Raw genomic sequence first — 16,685 nt, forward strand, 5'->3', positions numbered from 1 at the left:
TGACTAATTTATTTTATTTTAATTTAATTAGATTTAAGTTAGATTGAGCTCTTTGGACCATTTTTTATCATATGATATTTATTTAAATGGCTATCAATTATTGGTTACATCATTACATGTGAAAGGAATTAAGGAAGTCAGCTAAACAATTATCTGGTTGAAGATTATCTGCCGTTGAGGAAGTGGACAAGGGATGCTAATTACAAGGAAATTATTATTATCATGAGTGGTTTGATTGGATTTCATTGGTTAGCTAATTTCTTGGGAAGTCTGATTGAAGTAAACATTACTATAAAAAGAAAGCTTCTCTTTATAGAAACTTACGAATTTACACTTGCTAAATTGAGAAAAGCCAAATTATATTTATTACATTTTTATTAATCTGATTTTTATTCTTATCTTATGAGAAATTTACAAGGTGCATATTTTTGGATAGTGATTAAATATAAGATTCCACAAAAATCATGATATGTAATTATAGATATAGCACGTGGAGTTAAACTCAGTTATGGTAGCTAGAGAAATTATGTATTTATATCGCGAATTATATTCATCTAGCTAGCTAGAAATAGTACATGCTACCATAAAAATGGCTCATCGAGCTGGAATCCGGCATTGTTTCCGGCGAGCGGCGACGGTGAAATCTGGCCGTACTCATCGTCCATACCACTCACGAGGGAAAGATCCGGTAGGTCGAAAACTATGTCATCGTCGACGACATTGGTTGTCAGCAAATGTTGTTGGGTGTTGTCAGCTGCTCTCGGCTGGGCTCCGTCTTCGCCGGCGTCCGTCGACGGGAATGTGGTGGCGGCAGCCCTGGCGGCGGCGGCCTGGATGTCCTTGGGGGAAGTGGAGGCCGGGCGGGGGAGGTGGTGAGCCAAGTGAGGGAAGTTGAGCGAAGCCGAGTGGCCCTTGATGGCTAAAGCCGCGACGTCGTGGGCGCGAGCCGCCATTTCTGGCGTGGGATAGGTCCCCAGCCATATTCTCGACTTCTTTTTCGGCTCTCGAATTTCGGACACCCATTTTCCCCAAATTCTCTTTCGCACCCCGCTATAACTCGGATATTCCAAATTGGCCCCTCCATTTTTCCTGCTTTTCTTGTTTTCGTCCCCATTCTTGCCTCCATTATTAACTCTCTTCAAGCTCTTCTTGGGAAAGGTGGCGGCCGCCGATGAATTTGAACCGTCGGAATTCGCAGAATTGGAGGTGCATGAAGCGGAGGAGGAGGTGGCAGGGACGGTGGAGGTGGCGGAGGAGCACGGCGGAGTTGTGATGGCATGTTCTTCTTCCATGGCTGTCTTAGCTTAGCTTGTAGTTTCACTTTAAAAATATAGCCTGCAGTTTGGTTGAGGCTTATTATAGGCTATAGAGCTTCTATGAATCTATGGTTCTTCAAAAAAGTTAGAGGATATTTGCACAAGGTAGGGGTCCTTATTTGGACTATTCTTTATATTATTCTAAGGTGAGAAATATGAATTTTGCCCTATTTAATTTCCAACTTGATGTGAAAATTCTCATTTGCATGTGTTAAAAAATGCATTTTTGGGTAATTAAGTTTTAATACCACGTCAGTATTCATTATATTTGTTTAAAATAATAAATTCAACATTATTCTTCCCTCAAAAGGTTGAATTCCCAATTCCAACGGGGATGACGTAAATCACTTTGAGCATAATTTCTACACCGTCGTCACAGAAATGGTCTTTTTTTTTTTTTTTTTCAATTACTGTCTACTGAACTATTAAGTAAATTCAATCCTTTAATTATTGATGTGAACGCTATTGATTTTTTAATATTTAATAAGGATGTTGTGACTTGTGATTTTAATAGTTTTGGTTTCTCAACCACCTATTAACTAAGGCATACTTTAATTGTTTAAAACTACAAACTTACAATTTCATTCTTATATTGACTAATTATATATTCCACGTGTCAGAGATGATTAACTTTAACTATATTCATTGATCATGCCAAAACTGCTATATTATAATAAATACGGAGTAATAATAATGGGTTAATAATATCCGTGTTAACAATTAAGCAATTGGATTTAATTTGTTATTTCGTATAATAAATATATATAAGGCTAAAAAAAAAATTATATTTTTAAAGGTTAGGAAAAAAAAAAAGAGAAGGATTTTTAATTTCACCTTTGAAATATTCTACAGCTTTGTCACACATGTGTGGTCACATACCATTTACTCCCACCCTCTGGAATAGAAAGTGATGAGTGGTGCACCGTGCACCCACAAGATCATATATAAGAATTATTTATATATATTGCGTAGGCACAATTGAACTGATAAACTAAATTCAATTCGTAAGTTTTTCGGAAAAAAAAAATTGTTTCAAATTGATACTAGATTAAATAATAAAATTGTTTGAAATCGATACTAGGTTAAAGCTAAGCGATGAAAGAATATGTTAATGCCTTTTCAAAAAATGATATTACTGGTATTTATTTAATTTATTTCTTTAAAAGTAAAATAGCATTTGTATGACATTGTTGTAAAAATTTTATTGGTTTTTTTTTTTTTTTAAAGAAGTAATTAAAAATGGAAATCCACATAGCTAGCTAGCAGGTTATCCATTTCCCTATCTTGGCAGCTGGGTAAATTGTACTTTTCCTTTAATTTCTTTTGTCATTTCATGCAGTTGTGGTCCTCAACTCCAACTGTAGAATCTTCCAATGCAATAATGGAAAAAAATAAGTTAAACTGCCCAGAAGAAGGTGGCTAGGGAGCAAGATTCCTGTCACGAGTTTGATTCTTTTCAATAGCATCTTTTATTGCATAGGAGCGAGGTATACCTAATACACATCATCTTCTAGAAAAGGATAGCTGAGTGGGGTAACTCTCTCTTAAAAAGGGTATTTGAGTGGAGGAGCGAGTGGGGAATCCCTCAACTAAAATAGCAACCTTCAATTCTTGCCAACCCCCTTTCGATTCAATTGAGTTCATGTGCACACTCGCAAATAACAACGCTTAATCATAACACTCGCACACACTTATATTCTTTGATTCTTTCACAAGTAAAAACCAAAAAAAAAAAAAAAAAAAAAAAAAAAAAAAAAAAAAAAGATTCTTTAACCAAACCACGCATGACTTCTCAATGATTAATTGTCACTTCCCAAAAGTCCTCACTTTTGTACCATGCATTGGGATGGTCCTTACGTGACTCAACATGCATGGCTCCGAAGAAGAATAATATATATATATATATATATATATATATATATATATATATATATATATATATGCAATTTAAACAACCATAACTTAGCTTAGCTTATAACATTTTCTTTTAATAATGGTATTATTAATGTTATTAGATTATTATCGGTATTAATGCCGGTTAATACTAGAAACAACTCCTCCTAATACTAGAAATTGTAACTAATAAGATGAATATATAGTTGAGTAAGATGAATATGTGATTGTACCACTTATATTTTAATTATCACGTTAATCATAAAGACAAGAATCTTGTTTGTTGGAGAGAATATGTCCATTAAATTATGCACGGAAATGCATGTTTGTGTTCCTAGTCTTGTCTACTTGCATGGAAGAGCCTATTTTAATTTGTTCCTAATATTGTCTTCTTGTCTACTTGAATTGCATTGAAGTTTGTGTGTTTGCTTTGTAACGTTTTCCCTATATTGTTATTATTATTATTAAGTCTATTATTATATAATAACAATAGTAATTTAAGTGGTGCAAATCAATAGGCTGACTAAGTATTAGAACTTAGTCAGCATTAGGTAATTGGTTACCTACATTGATGGGATGTAGGTTATTTAGACCCCTAAGTCCTCTCACTGCTCGGTTGACGTATCATACACCTATCTAGAGTCACTGAGAGAAGTGAGAGAAACATAACTGAAACTTACGCAGATTCTACAGCAGCCCGAGGAACTTCTGCAACGAGTCCCTGGTGATCAAGAATCAAAGCTATGGCTGGAGGTTGGTGATCCTAACTCTTTTCCTTAGCCACGTATTTACTGTTTATAACGTGGATTATGTGCTTACATTTGGTATCAAGAGCCAATTTTATCTCTGCCTAGCCTTGTTTAAATTGCACAATTCAGTTTTTTTTACATATGTTATTTTTCATGTATAATTTAGAATATGTATGCACTGTGCAATTGTGTTGGGCTGCTGGAAAAATTGTGTGTTCTTTTTCCGCATTTAGTTTAAAAAAAAAAAAAATTCCAGTTTTTTTTCCCCGTAAACCTCTGCGCAATTTCTTCGCCGTTTTTTTTTTTTCTTCCCGCTCGCCGGCGAGGGGAGTGCTCGCCGGATTCCGTTCACCGGCGAGGCACACCCCTCTGCTGGCGCAGGCCGACTCTCGTCAAGGACGGCAGTGGTGGCGGCACTGGGTTGCTCCCGATAGTGTCGCCACCAACTGCCTCCTTCAATGGCACGGTGGTGGCCGGCGGCGGAGACAAGGGTGAGGCGTGGCGGCAGTGACGACCGGTGGCGGTGGTGTTGGAGCCGGGTCCTCCCGGCCTCTCCGCCGCTGCTTCTTTCCGTCTCCGCTTCGGTCCTGCTTCTCCGCTTCGTTTCCTCTGTACGCGATGCGCAGATGAAGGAGATGATGAGACTTGGTTTTTGGGCCGGGTCTGGCCCAATTCGGCCAGACCTAGGCTCCAAAAAAAAAAAAAAATTTGGCTTTGGGCTTGCCAGAAATTTGGGCCTAAAATTTTTTTTTGGGCTTGCAGGAATTTTTTTTCTTTTTTCTCTTCATCATATTTAGCTTCTTCTTAAGGGTTTTATTCATATGGTTTTTTTTTTTTTTTTTACCTAAAGTTAATATTAAATTATAATTCTTGATCAAATTATTCTGTCTCAATTTGTTGGAATTTTAATTTAATATTGAATTTCAGTTTAAATTGTATTCAGTATCGCAATTTAATTGTGGAGCATGAGTTATAATATGCATAATCTGAACATGTTTTATTGTTTATTGCGTTAATTATTTGATTGTTATAATTATGCGTATGTTAGCAAAGCATGTTCTTTAAGTATGCATCTAGTGCCTTTAGGTCTGAATTATATGCCTATTAAGCATGTTATAGTGCCTTTTAGGTGAATTTAGTGCCTTTTTAAGGATAGATTAAGCATGTTAGTTTACTCATTTGGTTATTGCTCCGCTCGTGTCTTTCTAAAGCAATGAAGCACATAAAGTAAATCAATGTTCTAGTTTACCCAAATTTAAGGCCTTATCCACAGGTTTATAACCATATTATAGATCATCCAAACAATTTTACTTCAAATATGAGAATACATGACTTAGGGAAGTTTCTTGGGGAGGTATACTAGTTCTATGGCCCTGGCTTAAATGCCTTGTTGCTACTAGTCCCCTTGCAACGCTACTCTGTCTAAGGAGTTGGTATTTAACCGAGCTTCGTCTCGACCAACTTTCCTGGGAGTATACCTAAAGATTGTCTATCATGTTTTGGTTTAATTTGTTTGCTAGGCTTTAAACTCCCTTTTGCCAAGTGATTACAGTTTTGCAATTAAAGAGTAGCCACAGCATCTTTAATTGCTTAAATTGTATTTAGGTTAACTCACATAAAGAGTTGGCAATATCCTTGTAATTAATTCTATATGATATGGCGAAATTTAGCCCACAGGCAATTTTGTTGTATTTGTAGGATTGATTAGGATGAAATGCCAGACTATGATCATAATTTGCCCACAGGGATTATGTATCGGCATATAGTTTTGGTAGTTTTGTCATCAAGGGTGGAAACACCCAAACCGTACCCTTTCTGGTTTTCACCATTCAGTTTGGTAAATTCGTTATACGTAAAAATTTAGCCCACAGGCAATTTTTATGGCATTTGAGTTTATCTTTTGCATAAGTTTGCATTGGCAAAACATGCACTTTAGTTCATTTATGCCTCGAAAATCAAAAACTAACCAGTTCATAATTTCCTTTCAGAACTTACCCCAACTAGCTCACCCATTCATGTTCCGATGCTTACTGCTAATAATTATAGCCACTGGCGGGATTCACTCCTAATCTACTTTGGCATGAGAGAGATGGACTATGCTGTTTATAATTCAGAGCCCCCGGCTATAACCGCGACGAGCTCTCAAGAAGCCAAAGACCTTTGGGCTAAGTGGGAACGATCCAATCGCCTGTGCATATTTTTCATTCAGTCTCGGGTTCCGAGTAATATACGTCGCACGGTTGATACACTTAAAACCGCTCAACAGTGTATTGAGGCCATTGACAAGAAGTATGAAACTTCTGACAAATCCCTAGCAAGCACCTTAATAATGCAGTTCACCTCCCTTCGTTTTTCTCCTGCCGATGGTGTGCGCAGTCACATAATGCAACTAAGTGACATTGCAGCACAGCTTGACAAGTTGAAGATCAAGCTGCCAGACTCATTTGTAGTGCATTTTGCACTCAACACTCTCCCTCCTGAGTATAGCACCTTCAAAATTGCCTATAACACACATGACACGAAATGGTCTATTAATGATCTTATTAATAAGTGTGTGCAAGAAGAAGGGAGACTACGCCAGGAACAAAAAGGGGAGAATGTCATGCTTGCTATAGCCAAGCCTAAGGGAAGATCTGGAAAGCGCCACACTACAGCTAAAGGGAAAGCAAAATTATCCCCTCAGACCGACATTAAGAAAGCACAAAAATGCTTCTTCTGTAAGAAGAAGGGGCATATGAAGAAAGACTGTGCGAAGTTTAAGAAGTGGATGTCTGAGAAAGGTATGACCTCTTCCTTTGTTTGTTTTGAATCCAATATGTCAGACGTTAATGCTAACACTTGGTGGATTGATTCTGGTTCAACAATCCACATTGCAAATTCTTTACAGGATATACAAAATCTGAGACAACCGATGTCAAGTGAGCGAAACATCTTCTCCGGAAATAAGATGGGCTCGCCGGTTGAAGCTGTAGGGACTTGCAAGCTGATTTTAGAAAGTGGCTTCGTTTTGAATTTAGAAAGGACATTTTACGTACCAACTTTTTCACGAAATTTGGTTTCCATTTCGAGACTTGTACCTTTGGGATTCAGTTTTAACTTTTCAGACAAGTATTTTAAATTGTTTCATAATTCTACTTGTATTGGAAATGGTACATTGTCTAATGGCCTTTATTGTCTTCACTTACAAAACGTTGCAAGTTATGATTCCTTACATGTTCAAACTGGCACCAAACGGTGTAGTGTTAACGATAAATCTTCAATGTTGTGGCATCGGAGATTGGGACACATCTCCCTTGATCGCATTAAAAGGTTGGTAAAGGATGGAGTACTTTCTACTCTAGACTATACTGATTTTGAGACTTGTATAGACTGCATAAAAGGCAAGCAGACTAACAAGTCAAAGAAAGGTGCCAATAGGAGTTCAACATTGTTAGAAATAATTCATACTGACATATGCTGTCCAGATATGGATATGCAGGGTCAGAGATATTTCATTACCTTTATAGATGACTTCTCTAGATTTACCTATGTGTATTTACTTCATCATAAGTATGAAGCATTGGATGCCTTTAAAACCTTTAAGGCTGAAGTTGAAAACCAATGCAAGAAGAAAATACAAATAGTTAGGTCAGACAGAGGTGGTGAATATTATGGTAGATACACAGAAAATGGACAAGCTTTGGGTCCGTTTGCTAAATTCCTTCAAGAGCATGGGATTGTTGCCCAATACACCATGCCGGGTTTCCCGGATCAAAATGGTGTTGCTGAAAGAAGGAATCGGACTCTTTTGGACATGGTGCGGAGTATGCTAAGCAACTCCACACTTCCAAAATCATTGTGGACCGACGCTCTCAAGACGGCAACGTATATATTAAACCGGGTTCCGACCAAGGCTGTCTCCAAGACACCTTTTGAGCTTTTCAAAGGTTGGAAACCGAGTTTGCTTCATATGCGTGTTTGGGGTTGTCCGTCTGAGGTGAGGATTTATAACCCACATGAAAAGAAACTTGACCCGAGGACGATAAGTGCTTTCTTTATTGGGTATGCACAGTCTTCTAAGGGTTATAGGTTTTATTGTCCAAAACATACAACTAGGATAGTGGAATCGAGAAATGCTAAGTTTCTTGAAGATGACTTGATCAGTGGGAGAGATCGATTTAAGGACTTAGTTCCTTTATTTGATCATTTTGACTCTTGCCCTTCAACGTCATCTAACGGAGTTGCACTTATACGCAGCGCGCCTTCAGTCACACCTGCGATTGTACAACCCATTATTGAGATTCCACAAGCTGTTGAAACTCAACCATTGGAAGAACAAGTTCAAGACTTACAGCAACCTCCTGAACTAGACTTCAAGCCAATGGTTGAACCAAATCAGGATTTTCAGCAAGATCCTGAACCCGCACAGACTGAAGTTGAACCAATTCAAGAACTTCATCTAGTTCCTGAAGAGGAAATGGCGCCACAACCTTCACAAGGTACTGGTGTTACAACATTAAGACGGTCTACTCGGGTAAGGCGTTCGGCAGTTCCTAGCTATTACGTATCGTATCTACAAGAATCTGACATTGGAGCTGAAGATGATCCCATAACGTTTTCACAAGCTACGAATTGTGCACAGTCCGATTTGTGGTTAGAAGCCATGAAAGATGAAATGAATTCCATGAAGAGTAATGGAGTTTGGAACCTTGTTGAGTTACCTAATGGGGCCAAGCCGATTGGCTGTAAATGGGTATTTAAAACCAAAAGAGACTCATTAGGTAACATTGAGAGGTTCAAGGCCAGACTCGTTGCTAAGGGATTTACTCAAAAAGAAGGAATTGATTACAAGGAGACTTTTTCTCCTGTATCAAAGAAAGATTCTCTTCGGATCATTCTGGCTTTAGTTGCACACTTTAACCTTGAGTTGCAACAAATGGATGTGAAAACCGCGTTCCTAAATGGTGATCTAGAAGAGGAAGTTTATATGAAACAACCTGAAGGTTTCTCTTCTAGAGAGGGTGAGGATTTGGTGTGTAGGCTTAGGAAGTCCATATACGGTTTGAAACAAGCCTCCCGTCAGTGGTATATTAAGTTTGACGGGGTCATTTCATCATTTGGTTTTGTTGAAAGTCCCTTAGATCCTTGTATATACCAGAAAGTTAGTGGGAGTAAAATATGTTACCTTGTTTTATATGTGGATGATATCCTACTCGCCACTAATGAGGTGGGGATGCTTCGTGACGTGAAACAGTTCCTTTCCAAAAATTTTGATATGAAAGATATGGGTGAAGCATCTTATGTCATTGGCATAAAGATTCATAGGGATAGGTCCCGGGGTATACTGGGTCTATCGCAGGAAACCTATATTAACAAAGTTTTGGAGAGATTTTGGATGCAAAATTGTTCACCGAATGTTGCTCCCATCGCAAAAGGGGATAAGTTTAGTTTGGACCAATGTCCTAAGAATAACTTGGAAAAGGAGCGTATGAAAGATATTCCATATGCTGAAGCAGTTGGATGTCTTGGCTATATTCAAGTTTGTACAAGGCCTGACATTGCCTTTGCCGTCGGTATGTTGGGCGGTACTTGCATAATCCGGGCATGGATCACTGGGGAGCTGTGAAGAGAGTTCTAAGGTATCTCAAAGGTACTATAGATTTCAAGTTGGGTTTTAGGCAGACGGACATCCTGGATGTTGTTGGTTATTCTGATGCGGACTTCGCTGGCTGTGTTGATTCTCGGAGGTCAACTTCCGGGTACGTCTTCATATTGGCCGGTGGGGCTATTTCATGGAGAAGTGTTAAACAATCCTTAATAACTACTTCTACCATGGAAGCCGAGTTCGTGTCCTGTTTCGAGGCTACTTCGCAAGGTGTGTGGCTCAAGAATTTCATCTCTGGACTTAGAATTGTGGATTCTATATCTAAGCCACTTAAAGTTTATTGTGACAACTTAGCTGCAGTCTTCCTAGCTAAGAACGAAAAGTGTGGGAGTCGAAGTAAACACATCGACATCAAGTTCTTAGCCATTAGGGAGCGTGTCAAGAATAAAGTTGTATTCATTGAACACATTAATACTGAGTTGATGCTAGCAGATCCCTTTACTAAAGGCATGCCTCCATTTAAATTTAAGGATCTGATTAAGAAAATAGGACTTTCGTCCTCTTTGTAATTTGTATATACATTCAGTTGAATAATGAAATTCTTTTGCACTTCAGTTTTTCAGATACTTCAGATGTTTTCTTTGAGTGTGTACACAATTCAGTTTATCTCAATAAGGAAACATACTTCAGTGGACTTGAAATGAACATATGGTTTGTTTCATTAAAGTTTGATTACCTAAAGTACTCAAAGGCAATTTGCATTTGATCATAATGGATATTACTTGCGCTAAGGAGGACATATCATTATGGTTGGTGTAAATCCTGTTTTTGAGTTCCGCATTTGCACCAAGTGGGAGAATGTAACGTTTTCCCTATATTGTTATTATTATTATTAAGTCTATTATTATATAATAACAATAGTAATTTAAGTGGTGCAAATCAATAGGCTGACTAAGTATTAGAACTTAGTCAGCATTAGGTAATTGGTTACCTACATTGATGGGATGTAGGTTATTTAGACCCCTAAGTCCTCTCACTGCTCGGTTGACGTATCATACACCTATCTAGAGTCACTGAGAGAAGTGAGAGAAACATAACTGAAACTTACGCAGATTCTACAGCAGCCCGAGGAACTTCTGCAACGAGTCCCTGGTGATCAAGAATCAAAGCTATGGCTGGAGGTTGGTGATCCTAACTCTTTTCCTTAGCCACGTATTTACTGTTTATAACGTGGATTATGTGCTTACATGCTTAGCTCTGATCTATTGTCTTGTTTACATATATGATATGTCACAATCATTTAAATAACGGTAAATGAAACTACTGATTATAATTCGTTAGTATATAATCGCGAATTTACACTATACAGTAAGACATTAAAATTAGTTGTCCCTACTTGAACTAATACCGTGACTACCATAGAAAAAGGACAAGACTAGGCTATCATTAATTTGCAACGTTTATACAATTGGTACACATGTAATTTGTATGTAGCATTCAATATCTATTGGCATTACTATATATAAGGACTATCATTTAGCTGTCTATTGAAACCTACGGCCGCAGGAAAATGTTGTCTCCCAAAGAAAGTTTTGTCACAACTTTCAATTTATTCACATATGGAAATCTCTCACGTGTAAATAATGCAAATATGTTTGGTCATTTATGAAAAAATGAAATGATTTTATCTTTTTTCTTCTTTTGAGTGGCAAGGGAAACTTATCTTTTAATCGTAATTTGTCAGGTAAATCAATTGATCGAATGTAGAATTATAGTTAATGGTTCAGGTGTCGAAATTACATTATTGTGCTAAGTTGAGAGGTCTATATTTGTAACGTTTTTGTAAATATATAAAATTATATGTAATTAACATAACATATGAACTTGATTAATACATGATGTAATATAATATTCCCAACATAATTAATAGTCCATTTTCTATATTAATCAAATTTGTTCGGTTTAAAGTGGGCCTCAAAGTGTATGGGCTGCCACTTAATTTGGACTGTCTTAGTAAAATGGGCTTAGCAAGAACTACCAAGGTCCAATTGACAGAGCACAGCTCTCATTTCTTGGGCTTTAAAACCTCTCGGTTCCCATCATTATTGTGTAGACCATACTATCAAATGATGTATATTTAATATATAAATAATGTATTTTAGCATATTAAAAATGTACATTATATTCAAAGAAAGTACATTTTCAGTACACAAATAATGTACTTTTAGTATGTGCGGGCTAATTATTTTTTATGGGCTCCAAGCACGTAGATACCAAATTGAAGCATGTGCGAAAATTCGAACCCATTTTCTTTGGGGTAACTTTGATACCAAATTGAAGCATGTGCTTCATCTCAACTAAAAGACGCACATTTATATTAATACTCCGTATATATTATATGCTAAACAGGTGGAATCAAGTCTTTATTATTAGTATATTAAAATCTTATTTTAGATATGAACTCCTTCACTTAACAAGATTGGATTAGAACGAGATCCACATTTCTCGCACATGAAAATTAGTTGTGCGTATGAAAGAAAGCCAAATTAAGCTAACAAGAAAAACCATGACCTCATCGTTCTTACGTCATGCGTTGCTGACGGCAGCAGTCCATGGAAAAAATACAGAAATTCTTTAAATACCAGACTGTTTCATGGAAAATGGCTGAGAAACGAGAAATGCGTGATGGTGATGACTACATTAATCCACCCCCATCGGCGTACGCTACTGCATTCATTTCCGTCACCAAACAAACTACCTATTAACTTTCGAGAAATATATTCAAATTCTATCCTCACTGAGTGGTCTCAGAATTGAAGCCAAAGGCCTATAACCGAGCGGCATAACTGTGGCCCCGTCTCAGGTTTGAACCCCAGTATGGAAACATTGACTCTTTGTGTTTCAGTAGGCTGAGAAAGTATGTATGAACAGATACTACATTGTTATTCATAAGTTATTCAATATATAACTCGTACAGAAAGTCAAACTTAAATACGGAGTATATGTATATGTGGTCATAGTGCATATTATTCTAGTATGAATTTGGACCAACAGATCGATCGAGCATATATGCATGGTTGACGACGTTGTCTAATTCGATGTTTTCTCCACGTTGTGCTTAGAAATTTTAAAGAGGAATGCATGTTTTCTTGCCTTTAATATGGTTTAGAAAATTGGGTTATAATTCAAAATCCATGCGCTGCAGGTCTTGAATATAATGTCTATCATGTGCCGCCGCATCTTCTGATCGTCTTAGGTGTGACTTGGTAAAATTCCCTTTTTTTCTTCAAAAACAGCTACCACTTTGTACTAAAAAACAATAACAAAACAAGACCTCAATCTATCTCTCATATCATCATACATCTTTATATATTGACGCAGTCATATGTAATAATGGTGGCCAGTCAGTGAAATATGTCTTATTTTTATATCTGAATGTCACAAATAAGATTGATTCTTGTCAATAATATATATTTTCTATAGACACCCTCTCGATTCTGCATGTGTGTTTAAATGCTATTACACAATAAATGAATTAATTACTCAATACACGTTTTTGGATATATAGTAATTGTGGGCCGGATTAGTTAGACTTAACCCACATACTATCAAATCGAGTTTATTAACAAGATTTTTTAAAAAAAAAATTATTAGCAACAAAGAAAATGGAGACAATTATGCAGTTTTAGGAATTAGACGAAAAAGATGATGATGTTGTTTGGAAGACTTTCTTGGGAAGACTTTTATCCGCAGGAAGTATCGCAGAAATAGTACAGGTAATGATTAATGATTTGATCGGATCGTGCATCCATTTTATATCCAAAATTCCATGAAATTCCATTAGCTTTTTTTTTATACTCCAGAATAATATAATTCAAATTCTTAATTTATTCCTACCGAATTACAATTCATTTCCTTCCTAATTCCTTCTTTCTAATCAAACGTTGTGATAATGTCTGGTAGATACAATTATATTTTGTATATCTTATATAAGTGACACCGATGCTAAGAACCTTGTGGTCTAGTAACACCAAGTTACTCTCCTATATGAGAGATTGTAAGTTCCAGCCTCAGTGAGGTGGTACTTACTCTTCAGGATACCTTCAACGGTTTCTTTAAAAATGTTCAAAAAAATTATATTTCACTCACTGACAACCTTCTTTAATTTAGCAGATGCGTGGATTAATTAAGGCATGCAAGCTAAGCAAAATTGGTAGTTACGTAAAGGCTAATATTCTCTACCTTCCTGGAAATTGTCATCGCAACATGCCACAACCAACGTTTAAATTTCAAAGGAAATCCAATTGGAAATGATAACTGATAGTATACTCCAACTAAAATTCTTGTTATTCTAGAGGAAAATCAATCAAATCCAAGTAATATTTGAAATAAGAGACAAATATTCGAACCTCAATAATAAAATATGTAGATTATATCTTTTTAAATGCCTTGTCGGACGGACTGTAAATAATATTTGGGAGAAAGTTAAAGTATTATTTCACTCAAACATATGGCTGTATCCTGTATGGTTGTATAAGTATCTCCGTCTACTTCTCTTGACTCAGTCAATTATACGCCAAGTTTTATTCTTTTAAAAAATCTCATTTTTTTTTATCAGATTATTATGTAATTGTATGAAGACAGCATGACATATGGCAAGCAGCCAGCAATTTCTATGTGTTATCCATATATTGTATCTATATATACGTCCGGAGCTGAGAAGTTGAAGTAACTATCTTCTATCTACCCCAGCAAATTATTTTATTCACCGGAAAAAATGGTGCTGTCCGACGGCCGGCAGGTGTACCAGAACGTGGTTGTAATGAGGCACGGCCCCCGCCTCGATAACTTCGACAAGCTCTGGGCTGCCACGGCGGACCGGCCCTGGGACCCGCCGCTTTACAGCCCAGGCAAGAGCCTGGCTTTCGACGCCGGGAAGAAGATCCGGGAAGAGCTCGGAGCTCCGATCCACAGGATCTTCGTCTCCCCTTTCCTCCGGTGCCTTCAGACTGCGTCTGAGACTATCAGAGCCCTCTCCGATGACTCCGATACCGCCGTCAATCCTCCCAAAATCAAGGTTTTTCCTGATACATAATGATTTATATATACTTACTAATGCATATATAAATATGGCATTGTTTGATTATTGCTGTTTTTGTGGGGGTTGTGATTTCCAGTCTGGGAAGACGAACCAAATTAATGCTATAATCATCAAGAAGATGAAATGAAGTAATTAAAAGATTAAATCTTTGCCAAGAAACCGAATAAATTGAATGAAAGTATTCTAATTTGAACTTAAAACCCCAGACAATAAGCTAAAACCTTAAAATTCATGCTTGACTTTCTGTAATCTCTATGTTGTTGTACATTGAATTGCTCAGGTTTCTGTTGAGTTTGGATTGTCAGAGATGTTGAACACAATTGCCATAAGACCTAAAGTGGCTCCCAAAGATGGAGACTTCAAATTTGTCATTTCACAGTGTGAAACTCACTTACCACCTGGAACCATTGACCACACTGCAGAACAAGTCTACAAAAAGGTTTCAACTTTAACTTTAATTTTAATCTTAACTACCCCCATTGACTGTTTCTTCCTTCTCAGCTAATGCCAACTTTTTTCTTGTGAAACTATAGCTGCCGGAGTGGCAAGAAACACAACCAGACGCAAGGGCTAGGTACATTGAAGTCCTTAGAGCTCTTGCTGATAAATACCCTTCTGAGAATTTGCTGCTCATCACACACGGTAACTCTCACTATCAGCTTAAACTTTTAGTCCTGTTTGATCCATAACTTTCACTATCAGCTTAAACTTTTAGTTCTGATCCATTGACTATTAGTTTAAACTTTTAGTCATGTTCTGGTCCATTGATTGATGTTATGTCACACACTGTTACTTTCACTATCAGTTAAAACTTGATTGATGTTATGTCACTCACGATAACTTTCACTATTAGCTTAAACTTTTAGTCATGTTCTGATCTGTTGATTGATGTTATGTTGTATAGTAAGTTTCACTATTAGCTTAAAGTTTTAGTCGAGTACAGTTTGGGTTGATTGAATGATGTTATGTTTGGTCAGGTGAGGGAGTGCTGTCTGTGGGTTCTGCATTCATGGAGGGTGATATTAAATGGGTTGAATACTGTGGATATTCACACTTGAAGAGAGCTATCCCGGCGGCCGGCGAGAGCTGCGAGTCCTTTGCCGATGAAGAGTTCAGGCTGCAGAGTGAATCTGGGTTTACATTCCATGACTCGTCTGCTAAGCCCGTCGTAGTATAATTAAGTGTATAAGTAATCATTATTGTTGAAGCAGCTTTATGTTTTGCGTTCTTGAAGTCCCATTATTGATCTGTAATCAGTTGTCCGGCCGGCGGCCGTATCGTATGTTTAAGTCCAGTTTCCATCCGGTGTTTAATCTCTCCAGTTTTTGATCGAAAATTAACAGTCCATACCATGTTTGTTAATATAAATGAACAAATATTAATCAGACCTCAACCTATTGAGAAAGTATGTATGAATATATACTGCATTGTAAATATCAATGTTGTAGAAAGCGCTAGTTGGACACTCGGGAGACGCCTAGCGCCTAGGCGGTACTTAGGCGCCGCCTAGACAGCCGAGTAAACTAAGTATAGGTCTCCACTTTTTTCATTCAAGTGCATATGTTAGATGGTTAGTTGAGTACCTAGCTAGAGAAATATAGAAGAGACTCAAGAGAGTAGTCGAGAAGGCAAAAAAATCACTCGGCCGAATTGAGCACCGACTCAGTCGAGTTAGGTGTCCGACTCAACCAAGTTAGGCGCCCAACTCGGCGCCTAGGGGGATCTAGCGCTTAGTCGACGTCTAGGCTGATTTTTATAACATTAATTGTATAGAGTCCAAGTAGTACTCAAAAAAATATTAATCAGGCTTGCCCGAATTGTTTACATCCGCAGTATTACCGGTCGTTATATCGTGCACTAGGGTGCACAATGCATTATGTGTCCTGCCCTACCCAAAACGAAGTCATTTTGGTGTATTGTCCAAAAAAAAAATCTCTGTTTCGAATGCATAGAAACTCATAACAGAATTGAGAATTCACATAAGCTCATAACAGAATATACATAATCTAACATAATACATAATACACATAAATTCATAACAT

At 37.3% G+C, this 16,685-nt stretch overlaps 2 protein-coding genes across 2 annotated transcripts; one reads left to right on the top strand and one right to left on the bottom strand.

Moving 5' to 3' along the window:
• Window positions 1–512: 512 nt before the first annotated feature.
• LOC109155779 (ethylene-responsive transcription factor ERF039) lies at window positions 513–1,415 on the bottom strand. The gene has a single exon (XM_019303427.1). The coding sequence runs from the start codon at window positions 1,290–1,292 to the stop codon at window positions 579–581; it is 714 nt and encodes a 237-aa protein (XP_019158972.1). The 5' UTR covers window positions 1,293–1,415; the 3' UTR covers window positions 513–578.
• A 12,751-nt stretch (window positions 1,416–14,166) lies between these two features.
• On the top strand, window positions 14,167–15,958 carry LOC109155950. Its single transcript, XM_019303676.1, has 4 exons — window positions 14,167–14,619; window positions 14,924–15,082; window positions 15,177–15,285; window positions 15,621–15,958. The coding sequence occupies exons 1-4, from the start codon at window positions 14,320–14,322 to the stop codon at window positions 15,818–15,820; spliced, it is 768 nt and encodes a 255-aa protein (XP_019159221.1). The 5' UTR covers window positions 14,167–14,319; the 3' UTR covers window positions 15,821–15,958.
• The last annotated feature ends 727 nt before the right edge of the window (window positions 15,959–16,685 follow it).

This window comes from Ipomoea nil, unplaced genomic scaffold (genome assembly GCF_001879475.1).
Source record: "Ipomoea nil cultivar Tokyo-kokei standard unplaced genomic scaffold, Asagao_1.1 scaffold2704, whole genome shotgun sequence".
NCBI classification, from domain to species: domain Eukaryota; kingdom Viridiplantae; phylum Streptophyta; class Magnoliopsida; order Solanales; family Convolvulaceae; genus Ipomoea; species Ipomoea nil.

Bases quoted from the DNA above. Each gene is read 5' to 3' on its own strand.
- LOC109155950 (XM_019303676.1), top strand. From the start codon at position 14,320: ATGGTGCTGTCCGACGGCCGGCAGGTGTACCAGAACGTGGTTGTAATG. The intron at 14,620-14,923 runs GTTTTTCCTGAT...TGAATTGCTCAG, and splicing joins TCAATCCTCCCAAAATCAAG to GTTTCTGTTGAGTTTGGATT. The intron at 15,083-15,176 runs GTTTCAACTTTA...GTGAAACTATAG, and splicing joins CAGAACAAGTCTACAAAAAG to CTGCCGGAGTGGCAAGAAAC.
- LOC109155779 (XM_019303427.1), bottom strand. From the start codon at position 1,292: ATGGAAGAAGAACATGCCATCACAACTCCGCCGTGCTCCTCCGCCACC.